This window comes from Mercenaria mercenaria, chromosome 1 (genome assembly GCF_021730395.1).
Source record: "Mercenaria mercenaria strain notata chromosome 1, MADL_Memer_1, whole genome shotgun sequence".
Taxonomy (NCBI): Eukaryota; Metazoa; Mollusca; class Bivalvia; order Venerida; family Veneridae; genus Mercenaria; species Mercenaria mercenaria.
The window spans coordinates 93,196,138-93,216,237 of record NC_069361.1 but is presented as its reverse complement, the minus strand read 5'-3'; the positions used below and the strand labels follow the sequence as shown (position 1 = coordinate 93,216,237).

The 20,100-nt window shown below is 34.4% G+C and overlaps 2 protein-coding genes across 3 annotated transcripts in view; one reads left to right on the top strand and one right to left on the bottom strand.

The window, feature by feature from the left end:
• The window catches only part of LOC123530247 (calpain-9-like), a 40,511-nt gene extending 24,649 nt beyond the window's left edge, over positions 1-15,862 (bottom strand). The window contains exons 1-3 of the mRNA XM_045311019.2: positions 15,467-15,862; positions 7,970-8,120; positions 547-628 (exon numbers count right to left, since the gene is read on the bottom strand). Coding sequence (XP_045166954.2) covers positions 547-628; positions 7,970-8,120; positions 15,467-15,714 — 481 coding nt within the window. The 5' untranslated portion in view covers positions 15,715-15,862. The remainder of the gene's footprint in view (positions 1-546; positions 629-7,969; positions 8,121-15,466) is intronic.
• The window catches only part of LOC123530206 (uncharacterized), a 273,691-nt gene that overhangs the window by 58,634 nt on the left and 194,957 nt on the right, over positions 1-20,100 (top strand). The window lies entirely within an intron of this gene.

The window sequence follows — 20,100 nt, the reverse complement described above, 5'->3', positions numbered from 1 at the left end:
CAACCAAAATATTCATATCACACCAAGGCACTTGTCTAGGATTTTTTTTTCTGAGAATCAATAAAGTTTTTTACCAGGAGCTGGTTCTTTCACACTTGGCTATGTCCCTGCTAACAGCCTTCAATATAATATGCCAATTTGATAAATAAGGCTCTTATTTAATAAGTATCAAAAATGCACTAAAATTTATGACAAAGTGTAAAAAATGAACGTCTTTCTGTTGATAATCTCTAACATAGGTTAAAGAACTATCAAACGAGTCTGTTACAGAAAGTGTACACTCCTATTGAAAGCCATGTCAATATTATAACTATATTTTACAGTACAATTTTTGTTTATTGCTTTATTTTCCCTGCTTGAATACACAATTTTTAGAAGGGAGCGTTTCAATCTTATTGTAATAGGGTTCTTATTGCAATACATACATTTTACCAGTATTTAGTATTCGCTTTATATTTCCTTAATAGTCTGGAATAAATACTGTTACCATGGTAACACTGTACAATAATGTGTATAAAATGCAAAATGAAAATTTATTAGTATTACCTAGACTTCCCTGCTTCACATCAAATCTTGTTGCGCCATCTATGAAGAAAGAGGGCTTTTGTCTACTGTAGCCTGATATCTCCTGTAATCATTAATGATATGATTATTTTCATTTTTAATACATTTTTATATAATGAAATAGGTACATCTTTATTTCTTACTGAAAATTACCTTACACTGCCACTACTGATATGAAGACAGTAACTATATTTTTAATCAAACTGATCATGGGGGCAGCTCCAGTAATGTTGTCTGGTGACAAAACCATTTGAAAAATCTGAGAAAAAAAGGGTAAGTGATACTGGGCTGGACACTAAGAAAATTAAGAGTGTAGTTTGGCAAATAAAAGCACTGAAACTCCTGCTCAGATTTACTGGCAGTGAAAGTACTTAACGCTTTGCCTTACATTTTGAGAAAAAATTCAAACACCAAAATCATAGAAAGAAAGGGTTGTTTAAAATGAAAATTAAATATCATATAAATAAAACATGTATATAACTCTACAAAACAATTGTTAGTATATTGTAAACATTGAGTTCTGGAAAAGGACTGCATAAAGAGGCCACACTTTCAGACAGTTCAACACCCTTAAGCACTCATCATTTTCAAGGAACTGTTACATATCTTTGTTTTGATGCATTTGCAATAAGGTCCTAGAGCTGAAACTTCACATACCGGTACCTTTTCAGCAATTGTTTAGGACGGATTACACCAAACCGGAAGTAACTACTCAGTGTTACATGTGAAGTAGTCCAAAATGTAGTTCCATGCTATGGATGAAATCTGGTATAATGAGTGACATGAGGAGGTGACAGTTAAATTTTTGGCTTATGTTTATTGCTTATAGTATTGAGAATAGATCTAGACCATTTTCATTGTAAATTTCTTGGAATAAGTTTTATTCTTTGCGAAAAATGTCTACCTACGCGTAACTGCTAAACGGCTGTTTTCATGGGGGCATTTTTAGAGGGTGATGTTTCTCAGATCAGATTATTTTTCTTATATACAACATAACATGTCAATATTTTTCTATTTTTGATAAGAAGACAGTCATGTTATACTAAATGACCATATATGGTTTTCATATCATTGAAATGCTCTAAAGTGCTGAAAATGAGGTCTGAATGTTTTGTTATTAATATGAAATAAATAAGGAATTGAATTGGTAGAATGTAACCTATAAGTTGTGCAGGGGTAAAAATTGAAACTTGTTTAGATGTGGCTGTAAATAGGCTAGTTTGGCCAAATTATGATAGAAAATGACAATTTCAGTGCAATTTAGCAGAGAAAAAGAAGAAAAACTAAAAATATTTCAAAATCACTGTTTTGGGTGTATTTTTTTCAAAAAATGCATATTTATTGACTAAATATTGGTAAGTTTTAGGTGTCAGGGGTGAGTTTGGGTATATTTTACAGTAACAGTGTGTGATTTGAGTGCAGTTTATGGTAAAACTTGATTAAATATGGCAAAAATAAGCTCAAGCAAGGAAAAGTGGTCAAAAATGATGTCGCGACAGCTTTTTTTCCAGGAAATTTGGCGCGCTAGCATACGTTACTGAAAAAGCCATAAAACCTTGAAAATTGATTGTATCAAACTGAAACTGGTATTTTTTTCATGCATTTAGGTTACTGGTACAATTTAAGTGAAAATAACACATTTTGAGTATGCAAAATTTTCCTTTAAGGACGGATTACACCAAACCAGAAGTGACTACTCAGTGTTACATGTGAAGTAGTCCAAAATGTAGTTCCATGCTATGGATGAAATCTGGTATAATGAGTGACATGAGGAGGTGACAGTTAAATTTTTGGCTTATGTTTATTGCTTATAGTATTGAGAATAGATCTAGACCATTTTCATTGTAAATTTCTTGGAATAAGTTTTATTCTTTGCGAAAAATGTCTACCTACGCGTAACTGCTAAACGGCTGTTTTCATGGGGGCATTTTTAGAGGGTGATGTTTCTCAGATCAGATTATTTTTCTTATATACAACATAACATGTCAATATTTTTCTATTTTTGATAAGAAGACATGTTATACTAAATGACCATATATGGTTTTCATATCACTGAAATGCTCTAAAGTGCTGAAAATGAGGTCTGAATGTTTTGTTATTAATATGAAATAAATAAGGAATTGAATTGGTAGAATGTAACCTTTATTTTTATTTCATTCATTACATTCATTCTTAAAGGGGGACAACTTTTTCAGAATATTTTAAGTATCCATCTTTCGGGACAATACGGCTACGGCTAATTTCACCTACAACCATTCTTTAATTATTAAAGTGTGTGAAATGGTAAAAAAAAAAAAAAAAAAAATATATTTTTAAACATTTTTATTGTGCTCTGTACTTTTTTTTATATCTAATTATTTTTAATAAGATACCTATGGATTAGCAAAACTAGTTCGATTATATTGTTTTATAGTTTTTGTAAAACCATTGTTGTAGATTTGACTGTGCAATAATCTCTTATAGTTCCAATATGGAACGGCGTAGTACATATGTAATTGTAAATATATATAGCTGTTTATTTGTTGTATGTATTACGATGCGAATAAAGATTACTTCTTCTGTAATGGTAAGGTAGATTGTTTGTAAAGATGTTGTTCATTTATCAAATATTTCTGTGTTTTGATGATATACTCCTAAACCCTAATTATATTAATGAAGCAATTAGCTGAAAGCTTCCATACAATCAATCATGTATTGAATAAAATGTTTCTACTTTGGTTCCTCACTTCAACACTGCCATTACTGTGTAAACAATGATATGGAGCTGTCTGCACGTTTTAGGCAAAGAAATTAAAATTGCTATCTCTAAATTTTTCATACGTTTTAGGACATTACTGAAATAGACTAGGACTACCAATTTTTTTCCATAGTATTACACTGACGCTTCAATTTCATCATTTATTTGTGTGTCATTGCATTAATTCTTTTATTTAGTTCGGCATTGTCAATCTTATTCAGGCTATTGAAAAAATTCATAATATTTACATCACATTTATACGTGTAGATATGTATGTAATAAAAAGGTTATTATCTTTGCGTCGAAAAATATGCACTTGTACTTTAGCAGAAGAATATTGCGCACTTTAAAGTCATGCAATATTTCCGCTGCAGAACTTGTGCGTATTTCCAGATACAAAGTTATTTACGCCATTTTTGAGGAAAATTTAAAAACACTTTTTGTGAAGTTTCAATGAGTGAAAATAGTCCCAACATTTATTCAGCTCAGTGTTTTGTCAGATTTTTTTTAACTTACAAACTGAAAAGATGCATACAAAAATTCAGACAGTGCAGTTTCCACAGTCATTCTCGGATGTTTTTACATTTGGCAATTTTACATCTATTCCTGTCTTTATATTTCTGAATCCTGCAAAATCTATTATCATAAATCAATTCTTTAAGTAAATGTAGAATCTATAAGACAATTTTTTCTTATTGCTTTACATCTTCACTGGACAGGTCACTTTACGATCTAAAATACTAGTCTGCCCTTCACTGCTGTAGGTCCAACCCCGTATTGGCACAAATTCCTTCATGTGTAAGCTATTCAGCTTTCTTGCAGATGTTTGGTGATCAACCGCTTGCACCTGGAATTCTCCCCAAAGGGACACCTTAAGTCTCCCTACATTTAATATATACATTATTACAAAACTGGAATCCTCAACAACAACAAAAAAATAAGTAAAAATATGTTTACAATGTTACAATTTGACCACATCAAAAATATACTTGATTGGTCATTATAGCATTCTGATTAACAATTTAACAATTTCTTAACCAAAATATATTGATATATTTTCATTGATTAAAAGGCTCAAATTTTATTGGCTTCATATCAAACACAATTTTAAATTTATGTTGTAGGGTTGTGGTCAAGTTTACTATAATGTTTCACATTATTAGCCAGTTGTATCCCTCAATGGAATGTAGTCTACGATAGGAATGCTAGATAAAGGTTAACAATTGAACATTTATAATCTGATTGTTAACTTAGTTTACAAAATGAAGACATAGTAAATTATATTGGGTAGTTTGGACCCCACACTTATCATACATTCCACAGTAATAAATTACACTTTGTTATATATGGAGCTTAAAGTATTACAATGTCAATATTTGCAAGCATGTGAAAATTAAATTTAGGTGTCCAAGTTCTATATACAGCTTGAAATGCATGTTTGCTTTTTTATTTTTATTTTTGGTACAAAATGAGGTTTACCTACTAGGTGAAAAACAGGATATTGCAAACTTTTTGGGCAAAAACTATATAAATGACAGATGCAAGATACTTTTCAGGCAATAAGGTTGTCATAAAGTGTCCTTTCTCAGTATAAAATATAGGTTATGGAAAAAAAAAACAGCACACAAAATGTCAAGACTAAAACAAAAATTATGTTACATCTTGCTCTCTTTATAGCAATTTTGTCCCCTGCAAAATTTTATTTTGTTGAATCAAAGACTGTATTAGTCAACTTTCATATTTACCTTAAAAATCTCTCATAATGTTTTTAAAATGATATGTAAATTTACATGTAATGGAAGCTTTTGAGTAATCTGACTGTTACCCCCATCATGAAAACAATTGTCCCTCCGTCAGTCAGTCTGACCTTCTACCTAGTTTTCTTTTTTTCGCTAGTGTGGAGGTATCCCAATCATAAGCCTTACTTCAGTCACGTATTCTAACATTAACACTCTTGTAGTCACTTTACAACTCAAAACATCACATCTGATTATCAAGACCAATGATATCAGTAGGCATTAAATGTGTTAATGCAGCAATATGCCTCTCCTGAAAAATGCTTAAATCCCAGTTACGCGGGGGTTTGACCCCAAGTGACAATATGCTAAATGCCTACAGGGACATTCAAATATAGTGCATTATACATAAATCTGACATCTTACAAATTACTGCTAAATTTTTCAGTCAAGACAAATCCATATGTTTACATGTTTACAGTACAGGTATAAAAGATGACACATATTTGATATTTACAGGTATATAACTGCACTTTCATACCCAAAGAATGTAAAGAATTCATCCTAAAATTTTTTATCTTCACCAAAGCAAACAAAAGGTGTTGGTTTATTTTTCCTTTTTTCTTATTTATACAAGCAAATAAATAGTTTGTAGTTTCAAATCCTCTGTAAAAGTATATTAAAACAGTTTTTGCTCCAAAGATTTAAGCTAGATTAAATTCTTTTGTATGTAAAGAAGAGTCTAAACCAACATCATCTAAAATTTCTATATAACCATCATAGTAACTGTGAAATTAATGTTCACAGCTTAGGTACATACTCGGCTGGGCATAATTATATTATTTGAAAGGGGCTCATGTGTCATTTTGGTTTGATTTGGGACTGAAATCTGGCTGGTCGTATTTCTTTCATCTTGATTCTGATACTCATGACAGCAGTAACAAAGCATCACAGAAGGAGAAAAGGAAGTGATGAACACAACTTATTTTTGTACAATGTAGAAGATATCTGTAAACAATCACGGAAAACTAGTATTGCATCCACAATTTTGATTAGAACCCCAACAAGAGCTGTCTCATGACAGCGCGCTCAACTTTTCTCAGTGCATGACTCTAAATTAGAGCTTTGCCAGTAAAAACTTTAACCAAAAATACTAAGTTAAAAAGGGCCATATAGCTCTGTTAAAATTCAAACCAGAGTTATGGGGATTGTTTCTCCTGGTGTAGACTTTGATAGCAAATAACTGTTTCAAGTTTCAAGTCAAAAGCTTTAAAGTAAAGCCAAAATTAAAAATATGTTTGTTTGCTGTCTCCCTACCTACCCACTTAAAATGCTGCGCCCCAAAAGTTTTTATTGGACAATGCTGGTCAAATTTTTTTTTTAGTTGCGATATGACAAGTGCCGCATAGATTTCAAGTAAGCAAAACAGTAAGTAAGAAAGTTTTTGTGTTATTTAATTTCATCCTTTTATACAACATGTACAGATTTGTCTTAATTTTACAGAACAAATATTCTGTACGAAACGATCATATATATCTATTGGTGAAAGTATAATCCCCCCACCAAAAAAAAAAAAACGAGCTGTCTCCATAGGATGACACATGCCCCCGATGGCACTTTGAATGAATAGTTATGGCCGATGTTAGAGTTTAGGACCTTTGACCTATGGACCTGGGTCTTGCGCGCGACACGTCGTCTTACTGTGCCACACATTCATGCGTAGTTATTTTAAAATTCATGCATGAATGACAAAGATATGGACCGGACATGCCCATCATTGCACTATCATGAAATATGACCTTGACCTTTGAGCTACGGACCTGGGTCTTGCGCGCGACACGTCGTCTTACTGTGGTACACATTCAAGCCAGGTTATTTGAAAATCCATCCATGGATGACAAAGATATGGACCGGACACGAATGCACTATCATGAAAAATGACCTTTAACTTCTAAGTGTGACCTTGACCTTTGAGCTACGGACCTGGGTCTTGCGCGTGACACGTCGTCTTACTGTGGTACACATTCATGCCAAGTTATTTGAAAATCCATCCATGGATGACAAAGATATGGACCGGACACGAATGCACTATCATGAAAAATGACCTTTAACGTCTAAGTGTGACCTTGACCTTTGAGCTACAGACCTGGGTCTTGCGCGCGACACGTCGTCTTACTGTGGTACACATTCATGCCAAGTTATTTGAAAATCCATCCATGGATGACAAAGATATGGACCGGACACGAAAATTGCGGACAGACCGACAGACAAACAGACGGTTCAAAAACTATATGCCTCCCTTTGGGGGCATAAAAAGAAATTGCCTACCTACCTACCCAACTTTAAAATGTAGGGTCGGGAGACAGCAAACAAAGACTTTTTTAAATGTGGCCTAACAGAGATATTTCACTTTATTAAAAACTTTAACCAAAAAATTCTAAGTTAAAAAGGGGCATAACTCTGTCAAAATTCAAATAGAGTTATGTAGACTTTGATAATAAATAACTATTTTAAGTTTCAAGTCAATAGCTTTGATAGAAACAGAGATATTTGACTTTTTCAAAATCTTTAACCAATGGTGACGCCAAAGCTGAGGCGAGTGCAATAGCTCTACTTTTCCTTCGAAAAGCTGAGCTAAAAACACAAAATTTGTCTTCAAAACAGTTCCCCAGTGATCATGAAAACCAAGGACTTTCTGAGCATCTTTTTAACGATGATTCTCAGCAACCGTATGCCCATAATTATTTGTTTCCACAACAAGTAGTACAACAGATACTGGCTAGTTCACTTACTGTGTGTTTCTGCAGTACCGAATTCCACCATTTATTTACACATTTTTATGTTATATTCTGTGTAAATGATCTATTATTTTCGCATTTTGGTGTTACTGGATACAAACGCTGACAAAGATAAAATAAAACAGTTCATTTACCCCTGGTCTTTTCCATTCAAATCTGTAAGGTGGTGTCCTGCTGTAGTATAATGAAGTATCATTGGCTGGGAAGTCTGGATCCTCGAACATGATTCCCCGACGTAGACAGTCCATTCTAATCTGATCAAAGTTGCTAGATCCTCGATGAAACCTAGTAAGAAATTTAAGAATGTTTAATTTCTTTTCAATCAGAACATTAACAATTAAAGATGGGGATACCTGATGTGTGTCAACTTTGGGCACTGGTGCCACTACTTCCTGTCACTGTAATATAATGTTAACTTGTTGACAATGCAAGAATAAATAAACTTTCATACTATCTTGGGTTGTAGGTGTGAGGGGGAGGAACACTACAGAATATCATCAAACAAGAAATGCAGCAATGCCACGAAACCAGGTTTTCAACACTTTTCATAAGAATAAAAAAGTATACTGAATCACAGTGCACCACTTTAAAGCACAACCCTAACCCTAACCCTAACCTTATTTTAAGTAACACACAGCTACTAAACGCTAGCGCCACCACCAAATTGTGGTGATAAGGAAAAGAGCTATTGACATTTCCGTGGTGCAGCTATCGCCCGTTTCTACTTGTAAACACGTGAGTAAAATTTATATTTTATCTTATATTTTTATTGATAAAACTTTTTTCGAAAATCGGAGAATGTAGTTCCGTGTAACAACACTTTTACTAGAGGTTGGCTGTAATTTCATTAAAATATTATGCAAATTGTGGTGCCAGGAGCTTTTCTCCCAAATTTGACAGAGGCATATTTTCATATCGGCTAGTTTGTGAACACCATTCCGATGATAAGACATACTGTAAAAATATACCTGCGCATGCAAATCGTGCAGAACTGAATAACACGTATTCCCATACACCAAAGAATTACGAAAAATACAGTAAAAAGTTACAACACAACTATTTTTGAAAATGATGGTGCTATCACCCAAGTGGTGGCGCTATACAGTAGTGGTGGCGCTGTTGTATATGATTAGTGGCTGATATATTCAATTTTAAAATATGAAAATTTCTACAATAATTGATGTTATCAACCTATCCCACACTACACCCAAATTACGTTACTCAACAAAATATATGTAGTAACCTGTACATGATCGCAAAATAATCTACATGTATATGGATTCAGATTGTGCATCTAAGCTGTATTGATTAATCATATTTAATCGACTGGAATTGAAAATGTACTGTACTTTTCAGAAAGAATTGTGAAAGTAGGGTCTTTTGTTTACAATGCATGCAAACGATGTAAAAATACAAAGGCAAGTAACTTTCAGAATCTTAATATAACAAATAAATTCTACACACATCTTTGTTTGAAATAAAAGTATTGCTACTATTTTTCATGACCTGAATAAAGTACACTTACGTTTGTATTTAGGTAGAATGTTTAAAGGTTAGAAATAATTCTACATTAACATTTTAAACAAAGGAAATTTACTTGACTACAAGAGTCCCAAGAGTCTGTGAGTATTTTGTTCTTTTTTTCTTGGATAGAGAATGTTTCATAAAGGTAAATAAACTATGATCATGTTTTTCTTTCTTTAAAAACATGATTCCTTGCAGGAATATTACCAGTTAGAGAATGTTGTTGTTTGTTTTGTTCCGGATGCGTCAGCAGTTCGTATTACTGAATGCCGTAACAGCGCCACCACTACTGTACAGCGCCATCACTAGTGTTATAGCGCCACCACTTTTAAAAATCCTGGAATATTTCTTCTAACCAGAGATTCTATTATTCATCGTGTGTGCCTATATAGTTAGTTATGATTTCTACACCATTTGCATGCGCAGGTATGTTCTTACAGTGTGTCCATTAATCGGAATGGTGTTCGAATACTGGCCAATATGAAAATGTGCCACTGTCAGATTCGGGAGAAAAGCTCCTGACACCACAATTTGCATATGATTTTAATGAAATTACAGCCAACCGCTAGTTAAAGTGTTGTTACACGGAACTACATTCTCCGATTTTTGAAAAAAAGTTCTATCAATAAAAATATAAGATAAAATATAAATTTTACTCACGTGTTTACATTTTTAAACGGGCGATAGCTGCACCACGGAAATGTCGATAGCTCTTTTCCTTATCACCACAATTTGGTGGTGGCGCTAGCGTTTAGTAGCCGTGTAACAATGACCTTGACCTTGATCCCAGAAACCCCAAAATCAATCCCAAGCTACAACTTTATATAAGTTTTCTATACACCAAGTTTCATCATGATAGCTCATTCCTAAGTTAAGTTATTGACCGGAAACCCTTTTTCTATTTTAAGTAACAGTGGCCTTGACCTTGACCCCAGAAACCCCAAAATCAATCCCAGCCTTTGTCTTGATATAAGCTACATACATACCAAGTTTTATTCAAATATCTTTACCGAAACAAAAGTTATTGACCGGAAACACCAGTTTGACGCCGCTGCCCGCCCATCCGCCCACCCGCCCGACCAACCAACGACATACCCCAATCTAATAACTCAGGTAAAAAATACAAGAAAAACAATACTGAAAAAGTAGATTTTTGACTATTCAGAATAAGTTACATAACTCTTACTTTTATTCTGTCAAAATGCCCCTTCTTAACATAGAATTTGCAAGTAAGTCTGAAAGTCCCAAATGTCAGGCGTATCACCTTCACCTTCAATATTCACTAATGAATATTTTTTACATTTTTATTTTTATTTGCAAAATGTAATCCTACGTCTGACTTATGTATTAGTCCAACAAATTTGACGCAATCCTAGGAAATATTGAGGTATATTTTTTCATAATATCATATAATTTTTTATGGGCAATATCTCCACTCGCATCAAACACTTGAAAGACCAAAATAGTGGAGGAAATTTCCGGTGAAAGTTTCATCGCTGCCGATGCTTTACATGCTATAGGTTTAAATGCAGATTATGTCAGGAATTGGCCATAAATTCAAATAAAACTTACATTGCAGTCTTTGCCTTAGTTTTTTTTCAGCACTTGTCCTTTTGGGCAAGTAACTTAAGAAAACCATTTGCCCGAAAACATTTATACTTGCCCCAAAATCAGTTTGTTTATAGTATACGGTGCATTTTTAAAGAAAAAAACAACAACAAAAGTTTGCATTACCCTTCTCTAGAAACAGAAAATACTTTTGTTTAGCCAGGGCCTTTAGTGTTGTTTTTCAAACTGCACTTAGTCTAATGGATCCAACTTGACAAAATAAATCTAAACATTTGGGTTTTGTTATATTCACAACACCAATGCTTACCAAGTTTTGAACTAAATTTTACAATCAGTTTTCCTATTTATATGAATTTGATAAAAGTACAATTCGCTTTTTGTTGGGTTGAGCACCCTCAAAGTATTTTAGATTCATCATTTTGCAAAGACATTGAATACATGACAACGCTTGCAAGCAGTAGTATTTGATAAGCGTCTAGGCTAATAAAAATGCGGAGAACGCAAAATGCTGTGACGTCACCAATTTATGCGTAAATATACAAAAGCCAGTATTTAGGACGTTCATTTCGGATTTGTGAAATTCTTTTTGTAATAATTGTGAAAATTAAGGAATTTAAATTTCGGAAAAATGCACTTGTCCATTCGGGCTGGAAACTTTTGGCTTGCCCGAAACAGGATTTACTTCAAGTCTTGTCCCGGGCTTCGGGCAACCCAGTTACGGTGTAGACTGCATTGTATCAAAAGGGGATTCAATTCCTATTTGATTTATGTAACAAGAGGACCATGATGGTCCTGAATCGCTCACCTCTTCCCACATGACCCAGTTGATAAACATTCAGACCAACTTTCATACAGATCCCATGAAAAATATGGCCTCTAGAGAGGTCACGTTTTTTCATTATTTGACCTACTGACCTACTTTTTGAAGGCACGTGACCCACTTTCGAACTTGACCTAGATATCATCAAGATGAACATTCTGACCAATTTTCATGAAGATCCATTCACAAATATGGCCTCTAGAGATGTCACAAGGTTTTTCTATTTTTAGACCTACTGACCTAGTTTTAAACCGCACATGACCCTGTTTCGAACTTGACCTAGATATAATCAAGATGAACATTCAGACCAACTTTCATACAGATCCCATGAAAAATATGGCCTTTAGAGAGGTCACAATGTTTTTCTATTATTTGACCTACTGACCTAGTTTTTGACAGCACGTGACCCACTTTCGAACTTGACCTAGATATCATCAAGATGAACATTCAGACCAACTTTCATATAGATCCCATGAAAAATATAGCCTCTAGAGAGGTCACAAGGTTTTTCTATTTTTAGACCTACTGACCTAGTTTTTGATGGCACGTGACCCACTTTCGAACTTAACCTAGATATCATCAAGGTGAACATTCTGACCAATTTTCATGAAGATCTCATGAAATATTTGGCCTCTAGAGAGGTCACAAGGTTTTTCTATTTTTAGACCTACTGACCTAGTTTTTGAACGCACGTGACCCAGTTTCAAACCTGGCCTAGATATCATCAAGATGAACATTCAGACCAACTTTCATACAGATCCCATGAAAAATATGGCCTTTAGAGAGGTCACAAGGTTTTTCTATTATTTGACCTACTGACCTAGTTTTTTACGGCACGTGACCCAGTTTCGAACTTGATCTTGATATCATCAAGGTGAACTTTCTGACCAATTTTCATGAAGATCTTGTGAAATATATGGCCTCTAGAGAGGTCACAAGGTTTTTCTATTTTTAGACCTACTGACCTAGTTTTTGACGGCACGTGACCTGGTTTCGAACTTGACCTAGATATCATCAAGATGAACATTCTGACCAACTTTCATAAAGATCCCACAAAAAATGTGACCTCTAGAGTGGTCACAAGCAAAAGTTTACGGACGGACGGACGCTGCGTGATCACAAAAGCTCACCTTGTCACTATGTGACAGGTGAGCTAAAAATGATCAAATGATTTCCAAAATTACTAATTTTCTGGTGATTTAAACCCATGTATGTACTGTACACGATTAACGTTTACCGCATCTACACGCCAATAAACTTGTGCAAGTGATAAATGCAATTAACTTTACATGACGGTGTACTGTGATTTATCCTCCATTATTTTGGTCCATCAAAGTTCTGAAGTCACAAATATAAAACAATCTTAACATCAAATTATTTTGACAAACTAATGTTTTAGTCCAAATAATAGGACGATTTAGGGACAGCGTGATAACTTTTGACTGCCACTGTCCTGTCACTGTTAGAGGGATGGCAGCTATAAAATATCAGATCATAAAATAAGCCATCACAATTTAGCCAAACGAGTAAGGCTAATTAATGTAGCCCTGTGGCCGCCGGTAATATGGCGCAGTTAAGACTTTTTGATTTGCTAAAAATATCAAAACGCCTACATTTTCACCAAAAAGTGAATTCATTATAAAAAAAACAACACTTGATCTATCATACTGACTTTCAAGCAAATATAATATTGAACATCACTTGTTTTCACGTCTATAACAGCACAACCCTTCTCCGCACTCTCTGTTTACACTGCCGGTAATATGGCGCACAAGGACGTAGCCGTGTGCAATGTGTAATATGTCATATAAAACGGTTTTTAGCTACTGGCACATACAATATGTATATTTTTAAGTGTTTTTAGTAATTCTAGTAGGGATCAGTAGTACAGGAGTGATCTCAAATGATAAAAATAATAGAGTAGTCTAAAATTATGCATCATGGTGTCTAAACAACATGACAATAAGTATAATAACATCTTAACATTAGTTTGAATGCTTAATATTTGCAGAATTAAGATTATTCATCAGATTTTAAATTTCTGCCTGAAAACATGGATCCTATAATGTATTCGACGTTCAAATCATAATAATTCCAATCTACCCAAACCCATTTGCATTGTATAATACAGTCGTATGCATTTTGTTGTAGTGGAAAAATATGATCGATGTTCCAAAGATGTGCTTAGTGTAAAATGAACACTTGCTTAAAATTTCTCTGGCCGACCATTCATGTACTTTGCTGTTTTATACCTCCCTAAACGTGTTTTTTTTTTCAGCAAATTTGCCACAAACGCGTATTTAACATGTATTTTCAATGGTGACGTCATTTGCGCCATATTACCAGCTTTTGTGATATATGATGCCTCACTGGAAAACGTAATTCAGTAAGTGTCATTCTAAACCCTTCTTTCACTTGTTGTGCTGGGGGGCCTAGTTTGGGCCAATTATGTTCAGATACCAGAGTGTACATACAGTCAAGCCCAACTAACTGTGCGCAAAGGGATCTTTGATATGTAGAGACTAACGCCCTCTGCGTAGAGGCAGATATACTAAACAGTAAATGTCAGTCTGTGAAATCTATCTGCCTTGCAGTCGAAAAATTGAGACTAGTCTCAATTTTTTGACTGTAAGGGAGCCTGATTTCACAAGCTGACATTTAACATATAATATTATCTGCCTCTACTGTATATATCAAAGAGCCCTTTGCGCACAATTAGTTGGGCTACATACAGTCAAGCCCTAGTTTGGTTCTTTTTAGTTAGTGTAGCCCTGGCAACAGTGTTCAATCTTAGTATTTGTATTTCATTCTAAGGTAAAGAAGTAGGCCTTGAGAAACAAAACTCAAACAACACCAAATCATAGAAAGAAAGAGTTGTTGACATGAAAATTGAACAGCATGTAAAACATGTATATTACTTCAGGAAACAAGTGTCAGTATACTGATATAAACATTAAATTCCAGAAAATGACCTCCTATAGGGGCCCCACTTCCAGACAGTCAAACGCCTTTGAAAACTCACCATTTTCAAAGAACTGTTACACATGTTCGTTTTGATGCATTTGCAATAGCGTGGGAGTGGTGAAATTTCACATAACAAGGTGGAACACAGTTTTCAGCAATTGTTTATCTTTATTTCTTTACAAATGGCATTCATTTTCAAAGGGAGACAACTTTTTCTCAATGATTACTTAAAATAACCGGAAAAAGTTGTCTCCCTTTGAAAATGAATGCCATTTGTACTTAAAATATTCCGAAAAAGTTGTCTACCTTTGAAAATGAATACCATGTGTAAAGAAATAAAGATAAACAATTGCTGAAAACTGTGTTCCACCTTGTGTGAAATTTCACCACTCGCACGTTACTGCAAATGCATCAAAACGAACATGTGTAACTGTTCTTTGAAAATGATGAGTTTTTAAAGGCGTTTAACTGTCCGGAAGTGGAGCCCCTTTCGGCAGTCCTTTTCCGAAATTCAATGTTTATATCAGTATACTGACACTTGTTTCGTAAAGTAATATATACATGTTTTACATGCTGTTCAATTTTCATGTCAAACAAATCTTTCTTTCTATGATTTGGTGTTGTTTGATTTTTGTTTCTCAAGGCCTACTTCTTAACCTTAACCTTGCATATCTCAGACAATGCACCTCCCAGTCATAATCATTAGAAACTTTTGGGTACAGTAGTGTAGTTTAAAAATCACTGTCGCAATTACCTATTATGAGCGTCACTTGCATCCTTATATCTTGGACTCCTATTCGATGGACTTATTTGTGCTGGTCCAACCCCCGGGCCATTATACAGGTGACTCAGGTGTGAGTGGCTCGGGGCCGGTGTCGTCTGAAGTTGCAGCGGCTCATTAGCGTAACCAGGCGAGCCGGAATGACCCTGTCCTCCACTGCCTCCAGCAGCGCGATTATATCGTGGAATCGGCGGTGGTGCACGGGAAGGGTATGCCATCATTCATAACAATAAAATCCAATCAAAATTTACTGTTTAAAATATCCACACCTTGAGTGAACGCACGCATGTTTCACGGTTTGGTAATCTTTGCACAACGCGGTACAAGTTTGATGTTACCGAAATAGCGAGCTGTCAGCAGGAACGCTATTTGATTGGTTAACTCATGGACGATACCACTTTTACATGGGTACTACTTATGGAATGTAAACAAAATATTTGTCATACTGAGTAATGAATAGCTTCGTTCAGTTAAAGGTGTACGCCCAAACTTTTAACTGAATTTTCGTAAATCAGGTTGCTCAAAATTAAATGAATTTAAAAAATAAATGATAAAAGCCTGCTCATCTTCTAAACAATAATTAAAACAAAATTTAACGATACAATATCATGTTATTTAGACAAGCTTACTGTCGCTGAGTGGCTGTTTTTTCCCCTGACATTTGCAGCCACCGCATTTTGACCGTCACAATTATGGTTTACAGTTTGACCGTCACGATATAAAACAAACTGAAGGCGTCGGATTAGTTCGACTACATGTTATTATGTTTTAACTTTTCTTGTATCTTGTACAGTGCTCGGTCTTTAATGCCGCATATGGCGAGTGTAAATGCCTCTCCATACCCAGTATTGGACATACGTTTACAATCATGACAGAGCATTCAGTTCTACTACACTAGTTTAGAATTCCACTAAGGTAGGTGCCAAGGGGCGTCCGTGGTGCTGCACATTTCGTTATCTTTCACTCAAAAACCGAGTCTGCTAATTTTTTTTAATAGTGCTTTCAAAGAGTCTTCTAAAAATATATATCATCCTGTGACCTTTGCTTTCTGTACATTAGTGGCAAACATCCGAGTATTGTTCGAGACGGTAAAAAAGATAAAGGGGCGGGCACGATTTTGTGACGAACGGGCGACCAGACTACCGCAACAAAACAATAGAACTTCTTCCAAACAATAAATTTAATATTTTGAATATAAAGTGAAGGAATTTTAAATAGTCTTGTCACATTATAGACAAATATACAAACAGCGTCATACTGTCACTATGACTCGGGTACAATGCTCGGTTCCACTGTTTCTGTGCTGTACCAATCTTAATGAGCCCAATTGAGCATATGAGCCGTGCCATGAGAAAACCAACATAGTGGGTTTGCGACCAGCATGGATCCAGACCAGCCTGCGCATCCGCGCAGTCTGGTCAGGATACATGCTGTTCGCCTTAAAAGCCTACTGTAATTAGAGAAACCGTTAGCGAACAGTATGGATCCTTACCAGACTGCGCGGATGGTCTGGATCCATGCTGGTCGCAAAGCCACTATGTTGGTTTTCCCATGGCACGGCACATATCTAATTTCTCCCTGTACCTCTGGCTGAAATTTTGCAACTTTTCAGGATACAACGTAGAATCACTTCATTTTCTCCAAAAATAGAAACTTTTTTTAGCAGGAGCAATTATTATACTAAATATTCTATCAAAATATAACTTATCACTTAAAGCGAAACATATACCTTAAAATTGCTACACTGAATATCTTAAGCTGCAAAGACTCTTAAAGAAATGATTAAAGATGTGTAATCATATGACAGTGTCACAGCATTGCACTATTTTTAAAAGAGTCGGTTAATTCACCCTTCAGAAACAAAATTTGCGATTACGGACTAAATAGAAAAATGTACAACAGTCATTGATATTTCACGATCTTTCAAAACAATAACAGGATAAGATCTTCCTAATACTTTCGAGTCTACAAGCTTGGGAACTATACATTCTATTTCAGTTTCTTTATTGGTTTGTCGTTTCAATTATTTTAAACTTCTGATGTCTATAATAAGTATCGATGGGAATGTTCTTTTTCCCACTGCCGCCAAGTAGTTCCTCTAGGTCTTCTTAATGTTCCAGCTTTGGATGCATGTCTATAAATGTTGTATTCAGAAATAATAACACGACGTAGGTTTCTGTTTTCTGACTATTGAGGATTAAATTTGCATTGGCCAACTAAGTAAGTAGTATATGATTAAGAACATGTCCTTTGTGTTCCATGTTTTTGCGCCAAAAACTGCGACCCAAATGGCGCCCAATGTACAGGCGTGCTGAGACGTTAAATGGCCTTCTTGTGTGGCATATTTGTTACAATATCCGTATTTTGTACACTTAAACAGAGCCTTGTTCTTTAAACAGTCGCCAAAAACACAGTTGAAGTGTTTAGCTCAGGAAAGGGGCAGATCAAAATTGAGACACCAATACCTTTAAGGCATTTAAAAAAATATTCTTCGGTGAAGTCCCCATCTCCCGAGTATCGTAATATTTCAAAATGGTTGCACACCACGGTGACATCATAAAGAGTCAAAGTATATAGTTAAAAAAGGATTTCTACATCAGTGATACAATGCACAAAGGTGATTATTAATGCTTAGTAAACATATAGCTAATGTAAATATGTTTGTTTTGATGACCTTTAATAAAACCAAAGAGCTATAAAAATAAAGTTATTTTATACTTCTTTGATAAAACGAACATTCACATTCAACGTATGGTGAACCGACTTGAAAATATGATTATTATAACAGAAATATGTCCGTATTCTTGAATACCGGTACATAAACTATTGAAATACCAACGGTGTTTGATTGTATTTTCTAATTACATGTCATAATGACTTATATGGCAGCATGCGTAACTAATTTTGCATCTCGGAAAACGGTATGCAATTGTTTGATGAAAAAGGAATGTCAAATGTATGGTTAAACCAAGAAATTTGAATGTCAAATAACGTATTCTTGATATCTATATGCAAAAATAGTACACAAGTTTATACCGTACACATTTTTCAAACATGAATTTGTTTTTGAAAACTATTTGAATTTTATATCAGACAAGCGTTTAAGGATTGCAATGTGTATGTTCAGAACGTCTTCGCACAGTCTTCATATTGAAACTGGTAGATAGAATAATTTTTTTCCCAACTATTTCCTCAAAATAATCAAAATGTGGCATAGCCACCTTCTTGCACTAAACTCTTCAAACTGTCTGCATAAGCTGTGAGTATTTTTTCCACAATCGGACGAATTAAATAAGTAACTTTCACACTAAAATACATGTTATTTGTTGCGGGTTCAATGACACTATCTAGAGATGGTACCTACCCAAGAAAATCGAAGGGGGACAACTCTGAATTGACCAATAAACTGAAGCCAACATTAAACATTGGTCAAAAGTGAAAGAAAAATCAGATAGATCCTTTTTCAAACAACTTATCAGTCAGACAAAATATGACCTACATTTGTTTAAATCCCTTTGTATTCAATATACAATATGCACGCTTTTCTCATGACTTACACTGACAGTTATTTTGTAAGTTGTAGTGAGGCCCTGATAGAAAGTTTAGTAATGCATGAAGATGATACAGAATAATGCATAAATTCCTTTGAAGAAAATTTACGACATTAAGAAATGTTATTAAGTTTTGATCTTTTAGCCAAAGTTATTTATTGTTCTCAATGGTGATACATTGGTTTACACAACATTTATATATCAAAATGTAAAATGTATATATCCAACGATGAGAAATAACAAAAAAAAGTTAAATTGGTAACATAAAATTCATTGTCATAAATATAATTACAATGTTTTAAGGTAGTGATTGTAATTACAACATTTTAAGGTAGCTGATAGGTAATGACTCTATGTAATGTATTTTATTTTGAAGCAATTCTTAATTTAAACTTTCTCTGAAGGGAACTAGCACAATCAGTTGCTTTCCTTGAAAAACGAATAAATGCTGAAAAAGCATATGGAGATTACTTTATTTGATGATTTTCATTACAGGTCAACTACCCTAAACAAACTATAAGTTGTTTTATTTATTGTTGAAAACAAAGTGATTGGGTAACTTCAGATATCAACATTAATTTACAACTTAAACTGTTTACACAACTTAAAAAAAGGTTTTTGTTGGGGCCTCTCATTTACAAATATATCAACAATTATCACCTGAATTGAGTGCATTCGTGAGTGGAAAATATTGATGGTAAAATGATGTAGGGGTTTGTTTACAATATAAAATCTTTAATATCTTCTTTAAGGTACATTTTTGGTATGGTTTTGGTAAGCTTATAATAAAGAGCATGTCATTCTCTTTCACTCAGAATATTTTCAAGCGTTTTAGACTCTTGGCTAGTCTTGGAATTTGACTTTATTAAAAGACAAAAGGAAGTTCAGTATAGGCTCTTTCAAAATGTTGAAAGTAGAGTAAACTTACATTATACTCTATTGATTTTATTTAGCTGTGGGAACGTTTGATATAGACTATAATTAGGGAAATCCTAAAATCATTGAAAAACGGTCAATACAAGAGTTGTCCGTTTTGCTTCAGATATTTTGAGAAAG